At 49.3% G+C, this 21,781-nt stretch overlaps 8 protein-coding genes and 3 non-coding genes across 11 annotated transcripts; 5 read left to right on the top strand and 6 right to left on the bottom strand.

Annotated features, from left to right (window-relative positions):
• Window positions 1-433: 433 nt before the first annotated feature.
• EURHEDRAFT_t100 lies at window positions 434-505 on the top strand. The gene has a single exon. It is a non-coding gene; the product is annotated as a tRNA-Arg (tRNA).
• Window positions 501-4,282, bottom strand: pmr1 (Ca(2+)/Mn(2+)-transporting P-type ATPase PMR1). Its single transcript, XM_040785511.1, has 3 exons — window positions 3,851-4,282; window positions 1,297-3,781; window positions 501-1,240 (listed from the first exon to the last, which is right to left on the bottom strand). Exons 1-3 carry the CDS (start codon window positions 3,950-3,952, stop codon window positions 681-683), a joined length of 3,147 nt encoding a protein of 1,048 aa, XP_040637561.1. The 5' UTR covers window positions 3,953-4,282; the 3' UTR covers window positions 501-680.
• Window positions 4,283-4,535: 253 nt separating this feature from the next.
• EURHEDRAFT_503393 (kleisin alpha) lies at window positions 4,536-7,044 on the top strand. The gene is made up of 2 exons (XM_040785792.1): window positions 4,536-5,142; window positions 5,212-7,044. The coding sequence occupies exons 1-2, from the start codon at window positions 4,879-4,881 to the stop codon at window positions 6,721-6,723; spliced, it is 1,776 nt and encodes a 591-aa protein (XP_040637560.1). The 5' UTR covers window positions 4,536-4,878; the 3' UTR covers window positions 6,724-7,044.
• A 127-nt stretch (window positions 7,045-7,171) lies between these two features.
• EURHEDRAFT_413871 (MFS transporter) lies at window positions 7,172-10,044 on the top strand. The gene is made up of 10 exons (XM_040782274.1): window positions 7,172-7,990; window positions 8,046-8,155; window positions 8,205-8,239; window positions 8,290-8,534; window positions 8,587-8,619; window positions 8,671-8,757; window positions 8,808-9,217; window positions 9,272-9,517; window positions 9,574-9,646; window positions 9,803-10,044. The coding sequence occupies exons 1-10, from the start codon at window positions 7,461-7,463 to the stop codon at window positions 9,861-9,863; spliced, it is 1,830 nt and encodes a 609-aa protein (XP_040637559.1). The 5' UTR covers window positions 7,172-7,460; the 3' UTR covers window positions 9,864-10,044.
• A 490-nt stretch (window positions 10,045-10,534) lies between these two features.
• On the bottom strand, window positions 10,535-11,083 carry EURHEDRAFT_378860 (uncharacterized protein; the record flags this gene model as incomplete). Its single annotated transcript, XM_040779113.1, has 2 exons — window positions 10,535-10,937; window positions 10,995-11,083. The coding sequence occupies 2 exons, from the start codon at window positions 11,081-11,083 to the stop codon at window positions 10,535-10,537; spliced, it is 492 nt and encodes a 163-aa protein (XP_040637558.1).
• A 439-nt stretch (window positions 11,084-11,522) lies between these two features.
• EURHEDRAFT_459206 (N2227-domain-containing protein) lies at window positions 11,523-12,957 on the bottom strand (the record flags this gene model as incomplete). Its single annotated transcript, XM_040784561.1, has 4 exons — window positions 11,523-12,097; window positions 12,155-12,527; window positions 12,577-12,831; window positions 12,880-12,957. 4 exons carry the CDS (start codon window positions 12,955-12,957, stop codon window positions 11,523-11,525), a joined length of 1,281 nt encoding a protein of 426 aa, XP_040637557.1.
• Window positions 12,958-14,714: 1,757 nt separating this feature from the next.
• EURHEDRAFT_378858 (Zn(II)2Cys6 transcription factor domain-containing protein) lies at window positions 14,715-16,922 on the top strand (the record flags this gene model as incomplete). Its single annotated transcript, XM_040779112.1, has 3 exons — window positions 14,715-14,949; window positions 15,035-16,848; window positions 16,905-16,922. The coding sequence occupies 3 exons, from the start codon at window positions 14,715-14,717 to the stop codon at window positions 16,920-16,922; spliced, it is 2,067 nt and encodes a 688-aa protein (XP_040637556.1).
• Window positions 16,923-17,759: 837 nt separating this feature from the next.
• Window positions 17,760-17,864, bottom strand: EURHEDRAFT_t96. The gene has a single exon. It is a non-coding gene; the product is annotated as a tRNA-Met (tRNA).
• A 499-nt stretch (window positions 17,865-18,363) lies between these two features.
• Window positions 18,364-18,468, top strand: EURHEDRAFT_t101. Its single transcript has one exon. It is a non-coding gene; the product is annotated as a tRNA-Met (tRNA).
• Window positions 18,469-18,677: 209 nt separating this feature from the next.
• On the bottom strand, window positions 18,678-19,613 carry EURHEDRAFT_413867 (putative snRNP and snoRNP protein). The gene is made up of 3 exons (XM_040782273.1): window positions 19,484-19,613; window positions 19,323-19,418; window positions 18,678-19,087 (listed from the first exon to the last, which is right to left on the bottom strand). The coding sequence occupies exons 1-3, from the start codon at window positions 19,509-19,511 to the stop codon at window positions 18,825-18,827; spliced, it is 387 nt and encodes a 128-aa protein (XP_040637555.1). The 5' UTR covers window positions 19,512-19,613; the 3' UTR covers window positions 18,678-18,824.
• A 412-nt stretch (window positions 19,614-20,025) lies between these two features.
• Window positions 20,026-21,266, bottom strand: EURHEDRAFT_413866 (putative pre-mRNA branch site protein p14). The gene is made up of 5 exons (XM_040782272.1): window positions 21,097-21,266; window positions 20,938-20,961; window positions 20,777-20,833; window positions 20,573-20,700; window positions 20,026-20,507 (listed from the first exon to the last, which is right to left on the bottom strand). Exons 1-5 carry the CDS (start codon window positions 21,126-21,128, stop codon window positions 20,407-20,409), a joined length of 342 nt encoding a protein of 113 aa, XP_040637554.1. The 5' UTR covers window positions 21,129-21,266; the 3' UTR covers window positions 20,026-20,406.
• Between the last annotated feature and the right edge of the window lie 515 nt (window positions 21,267-21,781).

Below are 21,781 nucleotides of genomic sequence, written 5' to 3'. Positions count from 1 at the left end.
TTCGCTCATTTATTCGCTCAAAGGTAATCGGCGTGATCGACTGGTGGCGTTTGTCTAGATTCGCTGATAAATATCTCGATTCCTGATTGCTAGTCCGGTCAGCTATGTTTGGTGTTCTGCCGCATTCCAGATGTGTTTACAAATACTGGTGGACTGGGTATGTGGTGGTGTCTGATATCACCGGGAGTGAGCTGGGATATATATTTGTTGGTGTTACGCTACGCGGCTCATTTCGATATGTAAAACCGAATTGGTCAATAAAAGCAGGAATAGGCGGGTGTAAGCCTCGGAGAATAATATGCAGACGGCATTCAGGTCAGCATGTCTCACAGCTGTAGGGATACTCGCGTCCATGGTGGTTGGCTGTACAACAAAAGCATAACTACAAAAATTTAGCTTACATAGCCTTGTTTTGAAACAAGTAAACATAATCGGCCGGCTGGCCCAATGGTAAGGCGCTTGACTACGAATCAAGAGATTGCAGGTTCGACCCCTGCGTCGGTCATTTTTTTTTTTTTTTTTTCTTTTTCACTTTTTTGATTGATTGATTTATTTTTCTTGCATCCAGCATCCAGCATCCATTCACAAGATACAAACAAAATACATAAACATATACATAACAAGCAGTGGTATCAATCATTAACCAAACAATAAATCTTTATACAATTCCCAACCAACCCTCAAACACTCGCACTGTATCCCACCCCCACAGCCCTCCTCTTCTTCATCGCATTCATGTACTTCCTCCCCTCATCCACCCAAAACACACTACTCGAAATAACCACCAACTTCACCAAATGCCCCAGCTCCAGCGCCTCCGTCTGGAAAATACCCTGCAACATCGGCAAATATATAACGCACGCCTGCCCAGCAAGCGAGCCCATAACCGCGTAATTGAACATTTTGTTTCCAAAGAGTGAGAGTTCGCCGCAGAGGACGGACTTGCCCTCACTGCGGCAGGTGAGTGCGTTGAACATGTCGAAGAGAACGAAGCAGGTGAAGGTCATGGTTGTGTCGTGGGCGGTTACGACGCGTTTGCCCAGGGTGTCGGCGTCGCCCATTTCATAGATGTAGATTGCTAGTGTGCCCAGCATGATCACGAAAGCTTGGGTGAGAACGCGTTGGACTAGGGGTTTAGTGAGGACACGGGCTTGTTTCGGGCGTGGTGGGCGGCCCATGACGGATGGATCCACTGGTTCAACGCCGAGGGATTGGGCTGGCGGGCCGTCCATGAGGATGTCTGTCTCGTTAGCTCGTAATTCCCATGATTGATAGATAGGATGCTAGAAAACTCACTGATCCACAGAATCTGCATGGCATTAAGCGGATTCTTAAAGCCTAACGTCGTACTCAATAAGACCAAACTCAACGCAGCAACACTCGTGCTCAGCTGGAACGTAATGAAGTTTTGAATATTATAAAAGATCCCCTTACCCTGCTCAATAGCTCGCAGGATCGTCGAGAAATCGTCATCTGTTAAAATCATGTCCGCCGCCTCCTTGGCAACATCTGTCCCCAGCTTACCCATCGAGATACCAATGTCCGCCTTCTTCAAAGCCGGTGCATCGTTCACACCGTCGCCAGTCATCGCTACCACATCTCCCCGAGCCTGCAGTGCACGCACAATTTTCATCTTGTGGTCAGGGCTGGTCCGCGCGAAGATCGAGGTCGATGCTATGGCTTGCGAAAGTTCCTGCATACTCATACGGTCCACCTCATCACCCCCGAGCACGGCCCGCGACACCGGATTGTTACTGACCGGCATGCCGATTTTCTTGGCAATTGCAACGGCCGTAGCTTCGGCATCACCCGTGATCATCATAACCCGTACACCACCGGACATCAGCCGTCGAATGGACTTGTGCACGTCCTTGCGTGGAGGATCGTTCATTCCAACCAATCCTGTAAACACCAGACCACTGTACCGATCATCGTCATCGTTGGAGCCCACATGCGGTGATGAAACAGGGGTGCTTCGTCGGTATCGAGGCAGTTCTCGGACCGCACCGCTCGCAAAGGCAAGGACACGCAGTCCCTCGCCAGCCATTTGCTCTGCCGCCTCTCGGATGGTCTTGCGCCTTGGCTCGTCCAGGATGACTTCGCGGCCCTCTTTAGTCATGTAAGTATCGCACCGTCGGAGGACTTGCTCCAACGCTCCCTTGATATAGGCGAATTCCGCATCATTCGACGTGCCACTGATGATCACACCCATCCACTTGCGCTCAGAGCTGAAGGGAGTTTCCGAAACACGCGTGCTAATCCGCTCACGCACATCATCCTCTCCCAAGTTATCCAGCAAGTCCAAAATCGCAACATCAGTGGGCTGTCCAACCCACCGGCTCTTGACTGCACCAGAGGAGCTGTCGACGGTTGACGAGAGCACCGCGGCAGATGATGCACTCGCGGGTGAGTTGGCATGGATGCGTGACAGTCTGGCGTTGTTGGCAATGTTTCCAGTTCGCAGAATGGTTCGAGCAGCCGGGCCTAGATCCAATGCAGTGCCGTCCCTGTGAACTTCAAAAGCCTCGTCACAGTCGAAATGCCAAATCTTGGTCACAGTCATATGGTTCATAGTCAGGGTACCGGTCTTATCACTGCAGACGACATTGACAGACCCCAAAGTTTCCACACTGGGAAGCCTGCGCATAATGGCCCCTCGTTTGGCCATACGTAGCACACCCAATGCCAGCGTGACTGTCACGATAATCGGTAGACCTTCGGGGATAGCTGCCACAGCAAGCGATACACCAATCGTAAACATCTCCAGGAGTTTCCTGCCCTGCAACAGCCCAATCACCACGATCAAACCAATAACACCAAAAGACATGTAGCTCAATTCCTGTCCGAGTCGGTCCATGGAAAGCTGTAGCGGGGTTCGAGGGCTTTCAATCTCCTGCAAAGAGGCCGAAATACTGCCAAATTCCGTCTTGGCACCGGTCGCAATAACAATGCCTTGTCCATAACCTGACCGGACCAGCGTACCCATGAATGCGATATTGTGTTGCTCGTTCAAACGAATGTCCGCTCCAACTGCTCCGCTGGCAGGTGCATCGTAAAATGGCGAGCGAGGAGGGGTAACAATCTTCGGCGATTCAACGGCGAGGGTCTCTTTCCCCTTCCGCAGCGCATCGGAATATTTGGCCACAGGTTCATTTTCTCCCGTCAAGTTGGACTCGTCGATTGATAGATCCGTAGCCGCAGTTATACGGATGTCTGCAGGGATGCGATCACCGGTCGAGAACAGTACCAAGTCACCGGGCACCAGATCGGTGGCAGGGACAGTACTAGCCGCCTTGACCGCAGCAGAAACCGAACTCGGGCTCTTTGTTTTGACCTCTTGTAGTTCCATATCCACCCCGCCCGGCATAGGGCCAGCATTGTTGATCGTAGTGCTATCGGCCGATGGGACATTCCGAATGAGGTGTGCGTAGTGAGGGACAAGACGGCTCAATGCCTCCAACGATTTCTCCGACCGGTACTCTTGAATGAAACCGACTGTAACGACGATAGTTACTGCGAGTGTGATACTGACTGCATCATCATAGTTGCCCATGAAGAAGGAGATGGCTGCCGATCCCAGGAGCAGTAGGATCAGCGTCTCCCTGAATTGCTTCAGAAACCGAAGCCACAAGGGTTCTGGTTCCTCGTGAGGCAGCTCATTTGGCCCATCCCGTGCTAACCGTATCTCTGCCTCTGCGGGGGACAGTCCGTAGACGAAGGATGTCTGTAATCGTTCCGCCGTTTCTTGCGGGTCTAATAGCGAGTATGTCGACGTGGATGTCTATCGGATAGTAATGACCCTTGGTTAGTATGTAATTAAGTCGCAGGCAAACCGCATATAGGTACTCACCGACGATGGAGCATTGGGACGCAACGGTGTTGTAGACGGGGGTCTCGATTCGGAAATTGGTGCATTATGCAAAGGTAGTGCAGGCGTCGCGGACCTTGACATTTCTCATGCTTTGACAAAGAAAACGGAATTATTTAATTCGGAAAACCAGTGCTTAGCATCCCGTCTTGGTCGAGAGGAGCGAGAGGAAAAGCAAAGATATTATAAGCGAAAACGTCGGGGAGGGTCGATTCGTAGGGCGAGGTGCCACGTTCTTTCAAACGCGAACTCCGAACAGGGAGAATTGAACCGGAGCAATCAAATTGGGGGTGTCATGGAATCCCGAGTAATCCTGGCACGACCACGTCAATGAATTGGAGAATATGCAATGTAGGCTGTATGTAATATATCAAAAAGCGTTTGAATGCGGTGCAAAGGAGCGACTCATTAGGCATCTGTACAGCATTAGAGACGCTGACGAGGCCGGTCGATGATGATGCTTTTCCCCATGTGGCTAGTGCAATGAATAATAGTTGTTCCGTCCGGTCTACATTAGGCATAGTTCTTAATTATTAAGATATAGTCCACGTGATCCCAGCCACACCTTTTTCCGCCCTCCGACCAATCACACGCGTCCCAAACCGCTTGCCGCCTAGCGTTTAACGCGCTGCCCGCCGTTCATCGTCCCTTCTTTCGCTCCTCCTCTTTTCCACTTGCAGCAAATGAACCCTTAGGTATCTGCTTCCCCCCTCTAACGGTTTTATTTTTTTGGTCGCATCCATCTCGGTTTTCTCTTTGCGTCTTATACCTTTCATTTCTGACTGTGTCGCCTTTGGGTCTGACACTGCGCTAGCACACAAATCTCCTTAACGGAGGGGGCTTTTTTGTTTCTGGACAACAGCGCGTCATCCGTTGCTGGTTGCTAGGGCCTTTCGTCCACACCAACAACCAACCCCCCCGCTTTGGGTGGGTTCCTCTTTTGGACGCAGCATTTCTGCGATTCTTTTTCTTGTTTAATCTTTTCTTTCTTTAATACGACCTGACACGCCATGTTCTATTCCGAGACTCTTCTGTCCAAGACAGGGCCGCTGGCCCGGGTTTGGCTGTCGGCCAATTTGGAACGCAAACTGTCCAAAACACACATCTTGCAGTCGGATATCGAGAGCAGCGTCAATGCCATTGTCGACCCGGGTCAAGCACCCATGGCTTTGCGTCTGAGTGGTCAACTGTTGTTGGGTGTGGTTCGTATTTACAGCCGGAAGGCGCGCTACCTCCTGGACGACTGCAACGAGGCCCTGATGAAGATCAAGATGGTATGGTTGGATACATATATCTTTTTTGCTTTGTATTCCAAGAAATCGTGACTGATTATTTTCTTGCAGGCTTTCCGATTGACCAACAACAATGATTTGACTACTGCCGCGGTTGTCGCTCCCGGCGGTATCACCTTGCCCGATGTGTTGACGGAATCCGACTTGTTTATGAACCTTGACTCTTCTTTACTTCTACCCCAATCTCTCAACTTGGAGCCCGAGGGCAAGCGACCAGGAACTTTGGATTTCGGTAGCCAGCTTCTCCCCGACAGCAGCTTCCGCCGTTCAGTTTCCCAGGAGCCCGCGCGATTGGAAGACCACACTCTGGTTGATCTGGATTTAGGAGAGGAAGATACATCCTTAGGACCCGACTTTAGTATGGAAGTTGGTCGAGATGCGCCCGCCCCTCGTCCGTTCGAAGAGGATATGATCAGCGATTCCGGAAAGTTCAACGATGATGTCGACCTGCCTTTGGACCTTGGTGAGGACGACGCTCCGTTGGACAAGATGGATTTGGGAGATGAAGGCCCGCAGGACATCACTCTGAATCTCCAAGATGATGCGATGGATCTTGGTGAAGATCACCATGACGATATTGCCCCTGAAAACCAAGAGGAACGCCAGCGTGAATCGCTTAGCCCTCTTTCGGAGGTTTCCGAGGATGAATTGCGTCGGCAAGATGCCGAATTCAACCATGACGAGACCGAAATCCAGGATGGGCAGGAAGAGGATGATTTGACCGTTCAGCAGAACCAGCGCTCCAAACGTCGCAAGGTCATGGATCTTGATTCTGTCACCGATTTCCAGAACAGCCAGATCAAGGAGCAGCAAACGAACCGATCCGGAATCCTGAAACCGACCTCGTTCCTGCCTCGCGACCCCGTTTTGCTCACCCTGATGAGCATGCAAAAGAACGGTGACTTTGTTTCCAATGTGCTTGGAGGCGGTCGTGGACGCGGCTGGGCACCAGAGCTTCGTGATTTGCTGTCGTTTGATGCTGTCAAGAAGTCCGGCGATTTGAAGCGGAAGCGTGACAGTGGCATCTCGGACGTGGATGTGGAGGCTGCTATTGCTCCTCAGTTGGATCTGGGTGAAGAGGATGCCATTGTTCCGGCGGATGAAGGAGTTGACCTCGACACGACTATCCAACGGTCGGAGATCGACTTCCCGGGAGATGAGCAGGGCCAGGAACTTCACCTGAGCGACGACGAGGGCATGAACCAGCATATGGAAGACCTTGACGATACTGTTGTTCCCGCGGTGGACAGTGGACCGATCTCCCTTGGCACCCAGCATGCTGTTCACATCCTCCGGGACCAATTGAACGATTCGACAGGCGAGCAGAAGAAGGCCGTGAAGTTCCAGGATCTCTGCCCCGAGGGCAAGACCACTAAGGCCGATGCGACCAAGATGTTCTTCGAAACTCTGGTGTTGGCGACCAAGGATGCGATCAAGGTTGACCAGGAGGCTAAGACCATTGGCGGATCTCTCAAGATCCGTGGTAAGCGCGCACTCTGGGGCTCCTGGGCCGAGGAGGGCACCAACGGCGAGGCTTCGCAGCCTGCTGAGGTTGCTGCTTAAGCTTGTCCTTTTTTTCCGTTTTCTACCTTTTTTTACTTGGAATTCTTTTAACTTATATAGCGGAGTTCTGGTGCAAATCCCCTGTGTACAGTGATGTATGCGTTCCTCTTGGGTGAACGTCTTTGGACATGATATTGTTTACTTGGTTATCTTTTCCATCAATTTTGACGGTGTTTAGGTTTTGCTTTAGGGATGAAAAGGTGGATTTGGGCTTTCTTTTTGAGTTGAGGATGAATTGTCTTCTTTTGGCGAACACTCTAGGATCATTAGCAGTAGTATCAAATGAATTAATTGATATCCATGTGATATACATACATAGTGCTACGGGTAAACAGTCAGCCGATGCGTCTTCCCGGGGTAAGGTTTAGAAAAAATCGCCGATCAGTCAATAACCCCGACCCTTATGCTGTAGCCAGTGAATGCGCTGTTTTAGTGTAGACTCAGAGTGCGGATAATTATGCCGTAAAGGAAGGAATCGATCACTTTTGCTTATATCTTTTTCTTTTTCTCCTTTTTCACTCCTAATATCCTCTCTTATCTCGCTGGCAGCCTGCCTCGGTCATAGCTTTCGGCGCGAATCCCGACTCCAATTTGGGACCGTTGGAGACGATGATTAATTAAAGCTTCTCTCTCCACATCTTCTTTATAGGAGTCTTTTCTCTTCCTGACCATAAACACTCTGCTGCGATTTGTATTGACTTCAGGGCACACGATAATCTTGGACGATAACCGCAAGCATGTCAAGCACACAGGGGACTGAGTCCCCCCCCCGCAATAACATCAACAACGGCAGCAAGGAAAAAAATCCCGAGGATACACTTTCCCCAAGCTCGCACCCGCAACGGCGCCAAGACAGCAGCAACGACACCCCAATTCCAGAACGGGAAAAAGATTCCAGCGAAGACACCACTATCAACGCGACAAAGGAATCATCGTTCACTGAAAACGAAAATGAAAAGGACGGCGACGGCGATGGCGGTGGTGAAGGAAATACCATGTTTGCGCCCATCAAAAGCAGCGACGAAAACCGTTTGCAGGCGAGTAGGTCTATTGAGCGCAGTTGGTCGCTGAATGATGGGTATAGCGTGCATACGGGCGATGAGCAGTCTGGGGAGAAGGTCGATGAGGAAGCTGGGGTTACTGGGGGTGGGGAGGTGCCGGAGTTTGTGGTGGGTTGGGATGAGAACGATCCTATGAATCCGAGGAATATGAACACGGGGAGACGATGGTTGATTGTGATTATTTGTTCGTTGGGCTCACTTTGCGTGTGAGTATTGGTTGCCTGGGTTGGTTGGTGCGTTGCGGTTTGCTGATTGGTCTAGGACTTGTACGTCGTCGATGTACACCGTGACTTATGATCAGATCATGCAAGAGTTTGATAGCTCGCATATCGTGGTGACGCTGGGATTGTCCTTCTTCATCTGGGGGCTTGGTATGTTTTGAATGAGGGTTTGTTGCGATGAAATGCTAATGATGAACAGCGGTTGGACCTCTTTTCCTGGGCCCTCTATCAGAGGTTTGTTCCTGTTATTATCCCTCGAGATACCCGCTAGCTGACTTGACCAGTTCTATGGCCGGAGATACATCTATATCATTTCCTTCGCCTTCTTCTTGATCTGGCTGATCCCCTGTGCAGTGGCGCAGAACGTCCAAACCATGATCATCTGCCGTTTCTTCAATGGTATTGCCGGTAGTGCATTTCTGAGTGTCGCCGGCGGCACTGTTGGTGACCTGTTCAATCGTCACGAACTCAGTGCTCCCATGATGGTTTATACCAGTTCGCCGTTTATTGGTCCTGAGGTTGGCCCTCTGTAGGTCTCTCCCGCATCGCATCTATAGTGCGCGATACTGACGACCATCCAGGGTTGGGGGATTCATCAATGAATACACGACATGGTTTGCATTCCAAGATATGCTGGAAGACAATCAGTGACTAACGTGTGATAGGCGCTGGACTTTCTATGTCCTTCTGATCTGGTCAGGTTTCATGCTGATTTCCATTATCACATTTGTCCCGGAAACCTACCATCCGGTGTATGTCAGCCCTCGGATTGAAGGCACAGATGAACTGATAGGTTATACAGGCTCTTAAGACGCAAGGCCCGAAAGCTCCGCAAAGAAACCGGAGACGACCGATGGCATGCTCCCATCGAGAAATTGAAGCGTTCAGTAGCGCAGACAGTTATGCGATCCTGCTACCGGCCCATCCTTCTCCTCGCCCTTGAACCCATGTGTCTGAATCTTTGCATCTTTTCTGGGATCCTGCTGGGTATTCTGTACCTGTTCTTCGGAGCGTTCCAGCTGGTTTTTGGCAACGTGTATGACTTTTCGCTATGGCAACGTGGACTCTGCTTCCTTGGTCTTTTTGTGGGAATGGTATTTGCCATTCTGTCTGATCCGCTATGGCGTCGGCTGTATGCTCGTTTGGAGAAGAATCATGAGAATACGGTCAAAAAGGTGGATGATTTCCAGCCTGAATGGCGACTTCCTCCAGGTACGTCTCTTTAACCTATTTATTTGGGTTGACACTGACTCTCATATTTAATAGCGATCGCTGGCGGTCCTCTTGTCACCATTGGCCTGTTCATGTTCGCATGGACGATCTATCCTTCTGTACATTGGATTGTCCCAATCATTGGCAGCGCGTTCTTTGGAGCGGGAACCATTCTCGTGTACTCGGGCGTCTTCACGTTCCTGGTCGACGCGTATCCAACCTATGCCGCGAGTGCCTTGGCAGCGAACGGGTTTACTCGGTCGACTTTTGCCGGAGTGTTTCCTCTATTCGGAACGCAGAGTAAGCTCTCTCTTATGACCGGTCACGGTTGACCGTCATTGTTAACTGGAATGCAGTGTACAACAATTTGAATTATCACTGGGCGACGTCTTTGCTGGCGTTTTTGACGCTTCTCATGACTCCGTTTCCGTAAGTTGGCCTTTTATTATGTGATGATCTTCCATCCCTTACATACATTCGACATGTCCACACATGCAGGGCTGGTCTACGGATAAGCCCGTAGACCGTCTGTCGAGATACATACACGCGATGGTTTTACAAGCATAGCTTGGCTGACGATGATAGATTCCTATTTTTTCGATACGGCGCTCGCATTCGGAAGAAGAGCCGATTCGCTACACGGTGATCTGTACGTACGGATTACCAGTATCATTTACGAAGTAGTACGGAGTACAGGGTACATAATACTTGGACTGATATCCTCGAGTCTATTGCTCTAAATACATGTACATATATTGACTTACACTTGCCCCCGGCTTATGACAAACATAATACGAACAAAAGTTACTGGGTATTGCCTAACTGGCTTTACAAGAATACCATTGTTTAAAATAATACTTTTTTTTTAAAAAAAAAAAAAAAAATTTTTTTGGAGAGCTTTAGTTATAACAACCACGACTTGTCTTTCGGATACGGCTACAGGGCTGACACGGCCTCGTGGGTCAATACTGTCAATACATGTCCACAATTCTCATATCACCAAACACAGACAATCCATTCTACTGTACTGTATTCAATATTCTGTTTCCACCATGTCACCTCTCCTCATCCCCATCAAGACCCAGACCCCTTTCTAAATTCGGAGAGAATAAACTGGATGATGGAGAGTTGAAAATATGTTGAAGGGGCGTATACATGTGAGTGTTATATAAGGTTTGCATCAAGAGTGCAGATACATATCGGTGTAACAAGCTTGTAAGTACATGGTATACATGATACTCGTAAATAACAGTACCCAGAGGCACAGAATCCCAGCCATAGATCTTAACCAACCCTCCTCCAGGGAGTATACACGATCTAAACATTCAAAACAACAGCAACAAGCGACAACCCAACAAGCAGCGAAGCATGCAACCCTAAAGCCCCAGCACCACCCTCTTCACCCCCAGAGCCCGCAGAAGCACTAGTCGTCTCAGCCGGTCCATCGCAATGCCAGTGGTCCCCATGCGGCTCGCAGCCAACCGACTCAGAAGGACTAGGCATTGTAGGCGACGCAGATGCGGTGGTGGAAGTTGTTCCGTTCTCGCTACCCGTCTCGGCAGGTGCATCGCAATGCCAGTGGTCGCCGTGCGGTTCGCAGCCAGTCGACTCGGTGGGACTGGGCATTGTGGGCGAAGCAGATGCAGTGGTGGAAGTCGTATCCTCGCTTGTCGTTGATGTAATCGAGGAGATGGAGGTTGAGGCTGGGCCGTCGCAGTGCCTGTGTAGAGATGTGCTGTTAGACGTACTCGTGCATGCAGCAAGGATGGGAACAAACCAATGGTCTCCGTGGGGCTCACAGCCAACTGAAGCAGTAGGCGATGGACCTGGGTCCTGAGCTAGGACGGTGGAAGACACCAATGCCATGATTGGAAGGAGATGGGTAGAATATCTCATCTTGGCGTTGTAGTTTTAAGCACTGTATGTATGTACTGTGACCTGCAGTAATGGTTAATGTTTCAGAAACCAAGGCCTCGAGCACAGGGTCAGCGCGAGATTTTATAACCTGCATCGTCGGGACTAATCCGACAAACAGCATGATCAATTTCCCGGTCAGGGCAAGCATTTCTGGTGCCAAGCAAAGCGGAAAGTCTTGGTATCCCCCAAGGTTCTCAAAAAGTCTTGGAAAGGGTCTGAATTGAGTGTTTGTTTCATTGAGAAATTAAGATTGACCGGCTCTGTGTGTTGACATCCTGTACTCGGTTACGAGGTTCATTCCACGATCCTATTCCTGGCCAACCAAGTTGAATTCAGACGATTTTCTGGTAACTGATTTTCCTTGGACTCCCATATATTCCTGTCCTGTCTAGCGCTTAACAGCCTCCCAATACTGCGCCTGATATGCATTCTTATTCAACCCCCGGCCATTTCGACCATATGCCACCTCAAACCCTCGCACTGACAAGCCAGGTACTGTAATATTCCCAAACGTAGCATCTGTCTCCTGAAACTCAAACCCAATCTGCACGCTTAGCGCCACGATCTCATCCAGCGATAACTGCACAAATGGCGCAGTGCCATATAACAGCGGACCTAGATTAATCCAACGCCCCCCAGGACGGAGCAACTGGTGGATAGTCTCGAGGTACGAGATCAGGTTCCGCGCTGTGTCGATGAAGAATAAGGTCACGATTATATCATATTGGCCGGTGTGCTTGGCAAAAGCGGTGGTGAAGTCTCCCTCTATGAGTAAGACAGAGGACTGGTTGATCACTTGGTCTGGAAATGTAACAGAGCGCTGGAGATCAGCCGTCAGGGCGTGGTGAGACCACCAGTCGATATACGGGTGGAACGCTACGCTGTCGGGGTCGGGTAGACTGGATAGATATCGATATGCCAGATTCATGTACATCGACCACTCGTTCATTATGACCTCGAAGCCTAGATGTCTTGCTGAGCAACCTGTGACCTTACGTTGGACAGTTGATGCATACTCACCCCCAAGCTTGTCGATCTCGTGTGCCAGTCGTCCCAGACCCGCTCCGGGCACCAGCACTCGTAGAGGTTCCCTGCTTGTTCGCGGCGTCTGTGCAAGAGATTTCAGAATGCATCCAAAGGATTGTTGTCGCTCCTCACGGCCCTCATCTGCCCAGTCGCGCACAAAATGCTTGATTCCTTGAGAGACGCTAGTCCGATCAGCGGACCGGTGCTGGGCTTCGTTGTCTCCAATGAACTCGTCCAGCTCAGACTGACTGATATTATAGAACCGTAGGCCGTAATTCACAATGTCCCTGGCGAGATTGTCGTTTGTGTCCACGAGATGATCGATTGTGTTGAGTTTGCGCTTGTAGTGGGTGGTCGATTCGAGCAACTAAGCCAGTCAGCCAGACCAGGTAATGCTAGCACAAGTAATAGCCTACCAATCGCTGGCGCTTAGGGACGCTTTTGTAAAGTTTCCTCCATCGATCCACTTCCGCCAAGTTTCTGTCCTTGTATCTCGCATACCCATGCAGCGCGGTTAACAAGCGATGTCGAGGGTGGGACGAGTCCCATTTTCCACTGGATCGCTGGATCCTCTGAAGCAGACGGGTATGTTCTTCTCCATGGTGAAGAGAGAATGGTACCGGGTCGTGAAAAAAGGTAGTAGTGTGCGCGATGATGTTATGAGCGATTTGCTACATGATGTCAATACTGAGCGAATATCTTGTGGACATAGATCTCACCTCGATTTGTGGGGAGAAACGAACAGCAAAATCTACCCATGCTGCACATATCAGGAGCAAAAATATCTCACGCAGCATGCTGTTTGAATGGTGAAGAACAAAACATGCCCGCGAGGAATAAATCTTGTCTGTCAAGCACACGAGCACAAGCGATTGAGCCGAGACTTTGGGCCCCAGGGTCCTCGATGCCAAGGGAATAAGGGTCCCGGAGAAAATGGCGAGGGTGTAAGTACGAGGTTTCAGACATATAGTAAGAACTGTATACATACTACTATACCGCGACGCAGACCCTGCGATATTCATAAGGGTGCATAAATATCCGGTGTGAGGTAATACCCTCCTCCTTCTCAGCCCTGGCCTCACTGTCATGTATGGGCCCTCGTCGTTTAGTTGACCGCAACGGTGACTCTCTCCTCTCTCCTCGATATGGCCCTGTTGCACAGCTTGCGGTTGAGGGCGTGTAAGGCCAATGACCTGAGCATTTCCAGACATGTTGCGCATTGTCATGGTAAGGAATGGTCTGGCTTGAATGCAGCCCAGGATACCACTGACAATCCCATTCTTCACAGTGGTGCCATGGTAATCTCCGTGAGCGAGCACAATTCTTGAACTCTTCAGATGTATTAGCAGCCATGAGTACTCGTGGAATGGATGTTCACATGATTGTCGGCGAAGACTTGTGAAGGTCACATGATGATTACCACCTAGGCCTATAAAAGAGCAGCCATAGTTAACGGTCAACATACATGAGGTAAGGTAGCCTGATTTCCAAGGATGCCAAGCTCTTATGACCAACAATTATCTAACAATATGCCTGATGCACCAAGAAGCTGCTCTCACGTGGCGTAGAATTTGTAAAGAAAAGCAAAAACGCACATGGAAGTACTCGAAGTAGTGTAGTATTATGCAGTTTAATTAGCGCGCGATTTTATACAGAGCCTGGGCCCTTTGTCAGTCCTAATAATATCGAGCCCACAGTACTCTGTAGTCATAATCTCAACCAGTCTGAATCCTTTCTCTCTACAATTCTTCTTTTTCTTTCCCCGCTCTCTCTCTTATTCTTCAAGAGGGTATTGTTTCCCTTATAATTACGTACCTAGAGTACTCTCGGTTATTCATCGTTATAAAAGCTCCCCGCAGTCCCGACAGGAACCGTTTTCGATCGATCGTCCCTTTACGAATTCTGACATATCGTGCATTCTCGAACAATAACACTTGAACTACCACTAAATACCACTGAACACTCCGTACTGGACTGCGCGAATCACCGCGTCCGTCGTCGCGAAATATTTTTTTGGTTCTGTTTTCCTCGCTTATTGCTTTTTCCGTCTCGAATAGACTCTTCCGCCCCTCCTCCACATCGCCGTCACTGGTCGTGTCGCATTGGGAGTCGCAGAGCCTCATCCACCAGCATTTTCTACACGGGTTTGGTTGACCACGGAAGAAGAGCAAGCGCTCTCGGTGGTGTCGGCTCGCGTGGTTGTGGCGGATACTGAACTTCCGCTGCTATTGCGACCGGATGCTTCAACTACCTCGGCCAAGCGGGCATCGTTAAATCCCTCACAGCTGGCTTCCAGGAATTATCTGAACGTTGGACGCTGGACGCGCTGGTAGTGCGACACGAAGAGAACTGATTCTGAGAAATAAAACATACTGCCATATACAGCTCGAGACCCAGTAGCAAGTGCTACTTACACGCATCCCAGACACGCGCTTTTCTTTTTATAGTGAAACGTGAGATATTTCCTTTTTTGCCCGCCCCTTACCTGCCCAGAAAAAATCGCGGAACGATTCCCGACGCGCACCTGCTCCGGACTCCGAAAATTCATGTTGATATGAATTTCGACGCAAAGGATCGCTCGCCTGCTCCCTCGGGGGATCGCAACGGGAGCGAGGACGTCGACGATGCTGACCACCAACGATCAATGCATAATCCCACCAATGGAGATGGCGCCGGATCCGCGGGGAATGGTCAGAAGCCGTCGTCCAACACCAAGGACCCGTCGAGGCCGCGCAGAAAGAAGGCGAGACGGGCTTGTTTTGCGTGTCAACGTGCGCATTTGACTTGCGGTGCGTTGCTATCTTTTACCCCCCGAGATGTCTCCGGGTTTACTGTTGCGCGTCCAAAAGAGACGAAACTAATGGTGTACTTCAGGTGACGAGAGACCGTGCCAGCGATGTATCAAACGAGGCCTCCAAGACCAATGTCACGACGGCGTGCGCAAGAAAGCCAAATACCTTCACGATGCGCCCGATGGAGCGCTGATGCCTGGTGTCGCTGGGAATTTCTACACCCCTCCTCCCCCGATGCGAACCAACAGCTTGTCTATGTCCAGGAACGGTGCTGCCGCCGCCGCTAATGGAGTCAACGCGCCCCCGTCCCAGCCGTCCGGTCCTACGTTCTATCCCAATCCTCAGTCCAACTCCTACAGTGTCTACCAGGAGAACACGATGAGCCAGAACCCGTTCTCGACGCAGTCGCCAGTCTCACCAACCTTCAACCTGAAGACTAGTCCCACCGGTCAGAATCCCACCTTATCCTCCGTTAGCCAACCCCAGACAAATTCAGCTGTGTCTGTGTCGAATACCAACCAGAGCCAAAATCCTGTTGGAGGACCCTTCTTCGACCCCAGCGATCCCGCGCTTTTCAATTTTGACCTTTCCAGCATGAACTTTGAGAATCGCTATGGTGCTTTGGAATTCAGCATGCTGGGACACATGGCTACCGGAGCCGGCGACTCGCCTAGCGATTCAGCAACACAACGGGGATCTATGGGACGAAGCGGTTCGGCGCAATTCTCGACCACACCGATTACCGGAGGTGCAGGGTTTGGGGAAAGCCCAGGCGGTCAGCAGCAACCGTTCATGTTTGGCGATCCGCTGCTCAATGACTGGTCGGGCGGTGGACAGGGTCCAGGCGCGGTGAATGTGGGCGGAGTTTACGTTCCCGGTCATTTGGGCAAACCGGACGCACCACACGCATTCGCGATCGAAAGTGGTCCTAATTTCGCCAGCCCGAGTGCAACCGCAAGTCCGCATGGGCACAACCTCGATGATAGTAGTAATAATAATAATGTCAACAAGAATCTCGCGATCGGCAAGTCCAACGGCTTACAGCGGCCTACAATCTCGACACCGAGTCTGAAACAGCAGAGCTTGCATATGGGAGGAGTCAAGCGACGACAACGGAATCCGTCATCCATCTACGAAAGCGTTAAGGAGCCGTATTCCTACACGAATGGGTTCCATAGCCTGACAGCGTTCATCCAGCGACGATTCTCACCGCAGAAGACGTTACAGATTGCCAAGTCGCTGGCCTCTATCCGCCCGTCCTTTATCGCCACCACCAAGACCTTGAACCGCGATGATTTGATTTTCATGGAGCGATGTTTCCAACGGACACTTTTCGAATACGAAGATTTCATCAACGCCTGCGGGACGCCGACTATCGTCTGTCGACGGACAGGAGAGGTCGCTGCCGTGGGTAAGGAATTCAGCATCCTAACCGGGTGGAAAAAAGATGTACTCCTGGGCAAAGAACCAAACCTCAACGTCAACACCGGTGGCTCATCATCGAACCCACCATCCGGTCCCTCATCACGCGGAAGCAGTTATCCACCACGGGAAACCGGTAGCCCCAGTCGTCCCTCACAACCCGTCTTCCTCGCTGAACTTCTCGACGACGACAGCGTGGTTGAGTTCTACGATGACTTCGCCAGGTTAGCCTTTGGTGATTCTCGTGGTTCTGTCACGACCACCTGCAAACTTCTCAAGTACAAGACGAAAGAGGACATGGAGCAGGCGCAGTCGGATGATAACCAGCGGTGGAATAATCATCTGCGGAAGGGGGGCATTGCCGGTGAAGCAGGGATGAACCAGTTGGGGTTTAAGGATGGGAAGGTCGAATGCGCATACTGCTGGACAGTTAAGCGGGATGTGTTTGATATCCCTATGTTGATTGTGATGAATGTGAGTCTTTTTTTCCCCGATGGTCGTTGATATGGAAAGCATACTGATGGTGATAGTTCTTACCATGCATTTGATTTATGCGACTCGGTACATCAGTTCTGGTTTAGTTCGTTCATACCCCCTACGGATCTTAAAAATGGGTTTTGTTTTTTTTTTATCTATCCGTTCATTCTATCTGTATCTTTTCTTTTCTTTTCGTTCCTCTACCGGTTCGACAGACCAGCCCTTGTCTAGCCGGTGTTATACGGGCTAATTTAATGGGCATTGCGATTTGCGAGTTGCACATTGGGAGTTCACACAACTGCCTATCTTACATTTTTTTCATCTTCGAGTATATATTTTCTGCCTTTTTCTTTTCTTTTTTTTTATTTTTTTTTTTTTTTTATTGGTGGCCTGGGTGCAGGCAATGTTGTATTTAGTTCGACACGGTGCATTCAAAGGGGACAGCAAAACAAAATGGATTATGATTTATGTCTTCACTATTCGACTGCCCAGGTGCTGGACAGACATCTTATATCCGCTGTGATTTGGCAACTCGTCACACCTATTATCTCGACTGTACTGATACTTCTGTTCAGTTAGGCCGGAGATATCTTAACTGATATGCTCACTCGTCACCGCTTAACAACGCGGTTGTCAATTAATAGCAAGGTACATATGCAACAGAGGTAGACATGAGTTCGATGCGGAGCATAATGGGACTCATGTGCCTTAACTCGCGCGTGAGTATACGGACTTTGTACATAGTACAGAATGAGCAATGGGAGTGGCTTTGGAAGATACAACGAACAACAAAGACACAGAACAAACAAACAAACAAAAAATTCCGTAAAGGAAGAAAGGATGTCAGGTAAAGCCTAATATAGATACATAGGGTTTAAAAAAAAAAAAGAAAAAAGCGCAAAAATAATTGCCCCCAACCAGGATCGAACTGGTGACCTCGGGATTTCAACCCTGTTACCAGGGATGTCACAAGACTATGAGACCCACGTCATGACCAACTAGACCATGGAGGCAATTGTTGAAATTCTTTGCCAAACTTAACATCTATAGAAAAATTTGTTACGTGAGTACGCACGGACCTTGGTTTCTGGCGTCTATTTTCAATCTGATATTCCGTACATAGAGGTGCTTTCTATTCCGTGCGAAGTACAGCAATGCAATTGCAGGTCTTACAAAGACCCCGCAGGTCTGAACTTGTTAGCGAGTTATAATAACCCATGTGCTCTTATTTACTGTCTGCCACGCTGTTGCTTTCAGTTCAGATGCATAGTCCGGAGAACTGGAAGTATTCCATGGCATTCTCGTTCGTTTTGAGGTCTACTTGAGCTTCATCTACCCTTGAATTGTCCGAGTTCGAGAAGCTCCACACAGGGCAGAGCCGCTTTTATACCAGTCCTTTGACCATGTATATGTCGTCTTCTCGAAAGTGTTCTGTACTTTGATAACATGATTCAAGACAATGCATCTCCGTCCCCTTCTGTGGTCAATAATTACCCCGGCTCATCAGCGGTTGCCTCCATGGTCTAGTTGGTCATGACGTGGGTCTCATAGTCTTGTGACATCCCTGGTAACAGGGTTGAAATCCCGAGGTCACCAGTTCGATCCTGGTTGGGGGCATCTTTTTTTGTTTTTTATGCTTGTTGCTTTTGGACTATGACTGGAACAGTTCATTGGCTTGACTTAGCTTTGATCCAGGTGTTTTTTCTTTCTTTATTTTATTTTTTTTTTTGCAAGAAAGTTGTACGACTATGCATAACTTGACCCGGGAGGTAGACGGACCGGGTCAAGTACACAGAAGTATGGAATACAAGTACGAGGAGTACACCGACTACAGCAAAGCACGGAGAATTTATGGGAAAAGATTCATTCCAATTGGAGCAAGAGGCCTTCTACCAGCCTTGCCGCCTATATCTTAAAACAACGACATAGACAACAAAACCAATAGACCCATCGATCATTAACAGTATATCTCCTTAGATCATGAGACGCTCAACCTTGTCCTTAATGGTGCGGATCTGGCCCATAAGGTCACTAGCCTCGTTGGTAGTGATACTGGCGGCGATCACAGGACGGGAGACACCGGTGGCACGGCCCAGGGCGAGCTTGCTGGGGACGTACACATAAGGAATGTTCTTGTCTTCAGCAAGCAGAGGCAGGTGGAGAAGAATGGCCAGGGGAGAGGTGTCGGCAGCCAGAATGACAATCTCGGAAGTTCCGCGGTTGAGGGTCTTGGTGGCTGTTAGAAGATATGTTAGTGTAACTTATTCAATCCAGGTATAGGGACCAGAAGTGTCTTCTGCCGTCCATGATATGAGATTGATCTGCTTGCAAGGCAGGATGTGGCCCTGAAGCAGTCGGAGTAAAAAAAAAAAAAAAAAAAAAAAAAAAAAAAAAAAAAAAAAAAAAAAAAAAAAAAAAAAAAATTCGGAGGTTCCCTTCGCAGACGTGAGGACGGTTCGAGGTCGACTCACCTTCGTTGGCACCCTTCTTCAACTGGCGGTAGTGAGAAGCCTGCTGGACAAGGTCCAGCAAGTTCTGGGTCAAAGCCTCGTCGGCGATGGGCCAGGCTGGATAGAGAAAGACTCGTCAGTTCAAGTCCGCGAGTCGAATTCAAGTTGAATGGCGTACTCACCGGCATTAGGCTCTTCTCCTGCAGGCATAATGATGTTCTCGTTTCCTTTCCCGTGAAAATGAATATAAAAATGGCTCACTCAAAGGATCACTGCCGTGTTGCAGAGTTAGTCGTGTATAGTGAAGAATATGACTTTTTTGCCTGTTTGGACAGGAAGAAAATCTCGATAGCGGTGGAGCCAGGCGGTGAGCGGGGCTAGCCGCATTGGGGTTAGTTGGCAGCTTCTTGGGATTTTGTACAAGGACCGATCATGATGACGGTGGCGAGCCGTAGAGATTTTACAGAGTATAATGGTGGTCATCGTGTATAGGAAGAGTATAAGGTGGGGGGGGGGCTATATATAAATTTCGAATAGAGACTGTAGCTGATTGATTGCCAGTATCAGTACGGAGTACATAGTAGAAACAGTGCTCGGATGCCGAAAGCGTCTGCAAAGCGCAAATCCTGCCAGAGCTCGAGTCCTTGTTGGATGCTTCTGCATTGTACAGCTCATAAGATCAAGGAACGCATATAGCGTGAGTAGCTACGGATAGCTTCAATCATACTGCTGCGCGACTATGGCACCCGACCGAGGCCGGTTCGAAAGATATATATATCATTGTAACCAGTTATAACTGAGAATAACTGAGTGGCATGCCTTTGCCCTCGAGAGCTCATCATTCATTCTGTATCATTTCCCGGGACCATGACGAGCAGAGTTCTCTTTCTCACCCTGTCGACGTCGAATCCTCATACCCCAAGTGAAGAAATAAAAAACCATGACACCCGTAGGGATCAAATAGGAATAAAAGAAATAAGAAGAATAAAAAGAAAAAAAAAAAAAAATTAAAACGCCGGAAACCCCACAGCCAACCCATGATAGACAACTTGCAGCTAGATGTCTGCAAAGGGGACCAAGAGAAAGAGAACATTTCCTCCCCTCATCATTCTATACCATGCTGCTGTTTGAGACGTTCGAGATTTTCTTGTCTTTCCGAAAGGTCCTCTTTCGAACGAACCATTTTCTCCGGCTGGTGATAGAGAACTGTAATGGAAAAAATATATTAGCCACCAGTGTCCCTTGTTCTTCCACCATTTTCGTGTACATACCGACGAGGTATCTGTTCTGGAAATTGAATCCATTGAGCTTATCGCATGCCTGTTTGGCGTCGTGCACGTCCTCGTAGACAACAAACGCGGTTCCCTTGGAGTTGTTCGCGATACCCTGACGTATTTGTCTATGAGAAGAAGCGATAACAGTTAGACACGATCTTCTTGTCTCTCAGAAGCTACTCCTGGATATCCCCGGCTTACCGAATAGGCCCAAACTTGCCGAAAAGGTCGAACAGTTGCTCTGCAGTCACGTTGTAGCTATCGGATACATGGCGGTTAGCTGAGATCGCTAGAAGGCCTGAAAGAGACGCCAAATTCGATATATCGATGCAGTTGGTAGTGGTCACGTTGGAGGAACGTACTTGAGGTTCTTGACAAATAGAATCCTGTTAAAAAGAGAACCAAAAAAAATTAGCCTTTGTGATCTAGCCGCAAGAATGACACGGATATTGATCAAGATCCATCCCAGTTCCTAGTTTAGAAGCTGCTTTCGATGGGAGGGACAATCAGAGCAGTCATACCGATTTGCTTCGGGGGCGAGCTTCCGGCTCATTCTCAGGTGTGCAAAAAGAATCAAAAGTGAGATTAAATGGTAGGAAAACCGAAGCCCTCGGGCAATGGTATATAGAAATTAGAGTAGAGAAAAGGGGAGGAAGAAGAAGTAGAAGTAGAAGGAGGAGAGAGAAGAGAGAATGTGAAGGCGACAATCAATCGAACCGCTCGAGGTTGCGACGGGGGGGTGCCTTTCCCGATCGGGACTAGACGGTCCGTTGAGCCTCACTTGGGAACTCCCCCTTCGCATCAGAGCTGAACGTCCGTATACAGCATCTCTTTTCTACAGTACCTTTCTCTCCTCATTTACCCTCTCTCGCGCTCTCTCTCTTTATCTATCTCTCTCAATACTTATCCCCATGGCCTGATAGCACGCCCGGGTCTTGGTATGCTCCGCCGCAAACGATCGCGCCCGCTGCCTTTGCCTTCGCCGTAGCCTTCCAGGCTTGTCCTCCTTGTCGACATACTATCGCTCAACTATCTATTCACTCATTCAATTGCATCTTTCCACTGTCCTCATTATAACCTCTATTGATCCTTCTCTGCGCCCTTTTTCTATACGCGCTTGTTATCGCCCGGGGCTTCAGTCGCTGTTCTTCCGCCGCTCCCTTAAACTAAAGCCAGCAGACTCATTCAACTTCCTCCCATCAAACC

Source organism: Aspergillus ruber (assembly GCF_000600275.1).
Source record: "Aspergillus ruber CBS 135680 unplaced genomic scaffold scaffold00019, whole genome shotgun sequence".
NCBI classification, from domain to species: domain Eukaryota; kingdom Fungi; phylum Ascomycota; class Eurotiomycetes; order Eurotiales; family Aspergillaceae; genus Aspergillus; species Aspergillus ruber.
The sequence above is the reverse complement of the archived record's forward strand: the minus strand, read 5'-3'. Positions and strand labels throughout refer to the sequence as shown.

What these genes read in the sequence shown, in the direction of transcription:
- EURHEDRAFT_413866 (XM_040782272.1), bottom strand. Translation starts at nt 21,128, where the DNA reads ATGAGCCGGAAGCTCGCCCCCGAAGCAAATCG. An exon ending in GGCAAGTTTGGGCCTATTCG is followed by an intron (nt 20,701 to 20,776) that starts GTAAGCCGGGGA and finishes TTCTTCTCATAG; the next exon opens with ACAAATACGTCAGGGTATCG. An exon ending in CCAGAACAGATACCTCGTCG is followed by an intron (nt 20,508 to 20,572) that starts GTATGTACACGA and finishes TTTCCATTACAG; the next exon opens with TTCTCTATCACCAGCCGGAG.
- EURHEDRAFT_503393 (XM_040785792.1), top strand. Translation starts at nt 4,879, where the DNA reads ATGTTCTATTCCGAGACTCTTCTGTCCAAGACAGGGCCGCTGGCCCGG. An exon ending in CCCTGATGAAGATCAAGATG is followed by an intron (nt 5,143 to 5,211) that starts GTATGGTTGGAT and finishes ATTTTCTTGCAG; the next exon opens with GCTTTCCGATTGACCAACAA.
- pmr1 (XM_040785511.1), bottom strand. Translation starts at nt 3,952, where the DNA reads ATGTCAAGGTCCGCGACGCCTGCACTACCTTTGCATAATGCACCAATT. An exon ending in GTCCCAATGCTCCATCGTCG is followed by an intron (nt 3,782 to 3,850) that starts GTGAGTACCTAT and finishes ACTATCCGATAG; the next exon opens with ACATCCACGTCGACATACTC. An exon ending in CATGCAGATTCTGTGGATCA is followed by an intron (nt 1,241 to 1,296) that starts GTGAGTTTTCTA and finishes CTAACGAGACAG; the next exon opens with ACATCCTCATGGACGGCCCG.
- EURHEDRAFT_413871 (XM_040782274.1), top strand. Translation starts at nt 7,461, where the DNA reads ATGTCAAGCACACAGGGGACTGAGTCCCCCCCCCGCAATAACATCAAC. An exon ending in GGTCCTGAGGTTGGCCCTCT is followed by an intron (nt 8,535 to 8,586) that starts GTAGGTCTCTCC and finishes ACGACCATCCAG; the next exon opens with GGTTGGGGGATTCATCAATG. An exon ending in ATCAATGAATACACGACATG is followed by an intron (nt 8,620 to 8,670) that starts GTTTGCATTCCA and finishes AACGTGTGATAG; the next exon opens with GCGCTGGACTTTCTATGTCC.
- EURHEDRAFT_413867 (XM_040782273.1), bottom strand. Translation starts at nt 19,511, where the DNA reads ATGCCTGCAGGAGAAGAGCCTAATGCCG. An exon ending in AGGAGAAGAGCCTAATGCCG is followed by an intron (nt 19,419 to 19,483) that starts GTGAGTACGCCA and finishes TTCTCTATCCAG; the next exon opens with CCTGGCCCATCGCCGACGAG. An exon ending in GAAGAAGGGTGCCAACGAAG is followed by an intron (nt 19,088 to 19,322) that starts GTGAGTCGACCT and finishes ATCTTCTAACAG; the next exon opens with CCACCAAGACCCTCAACCGC.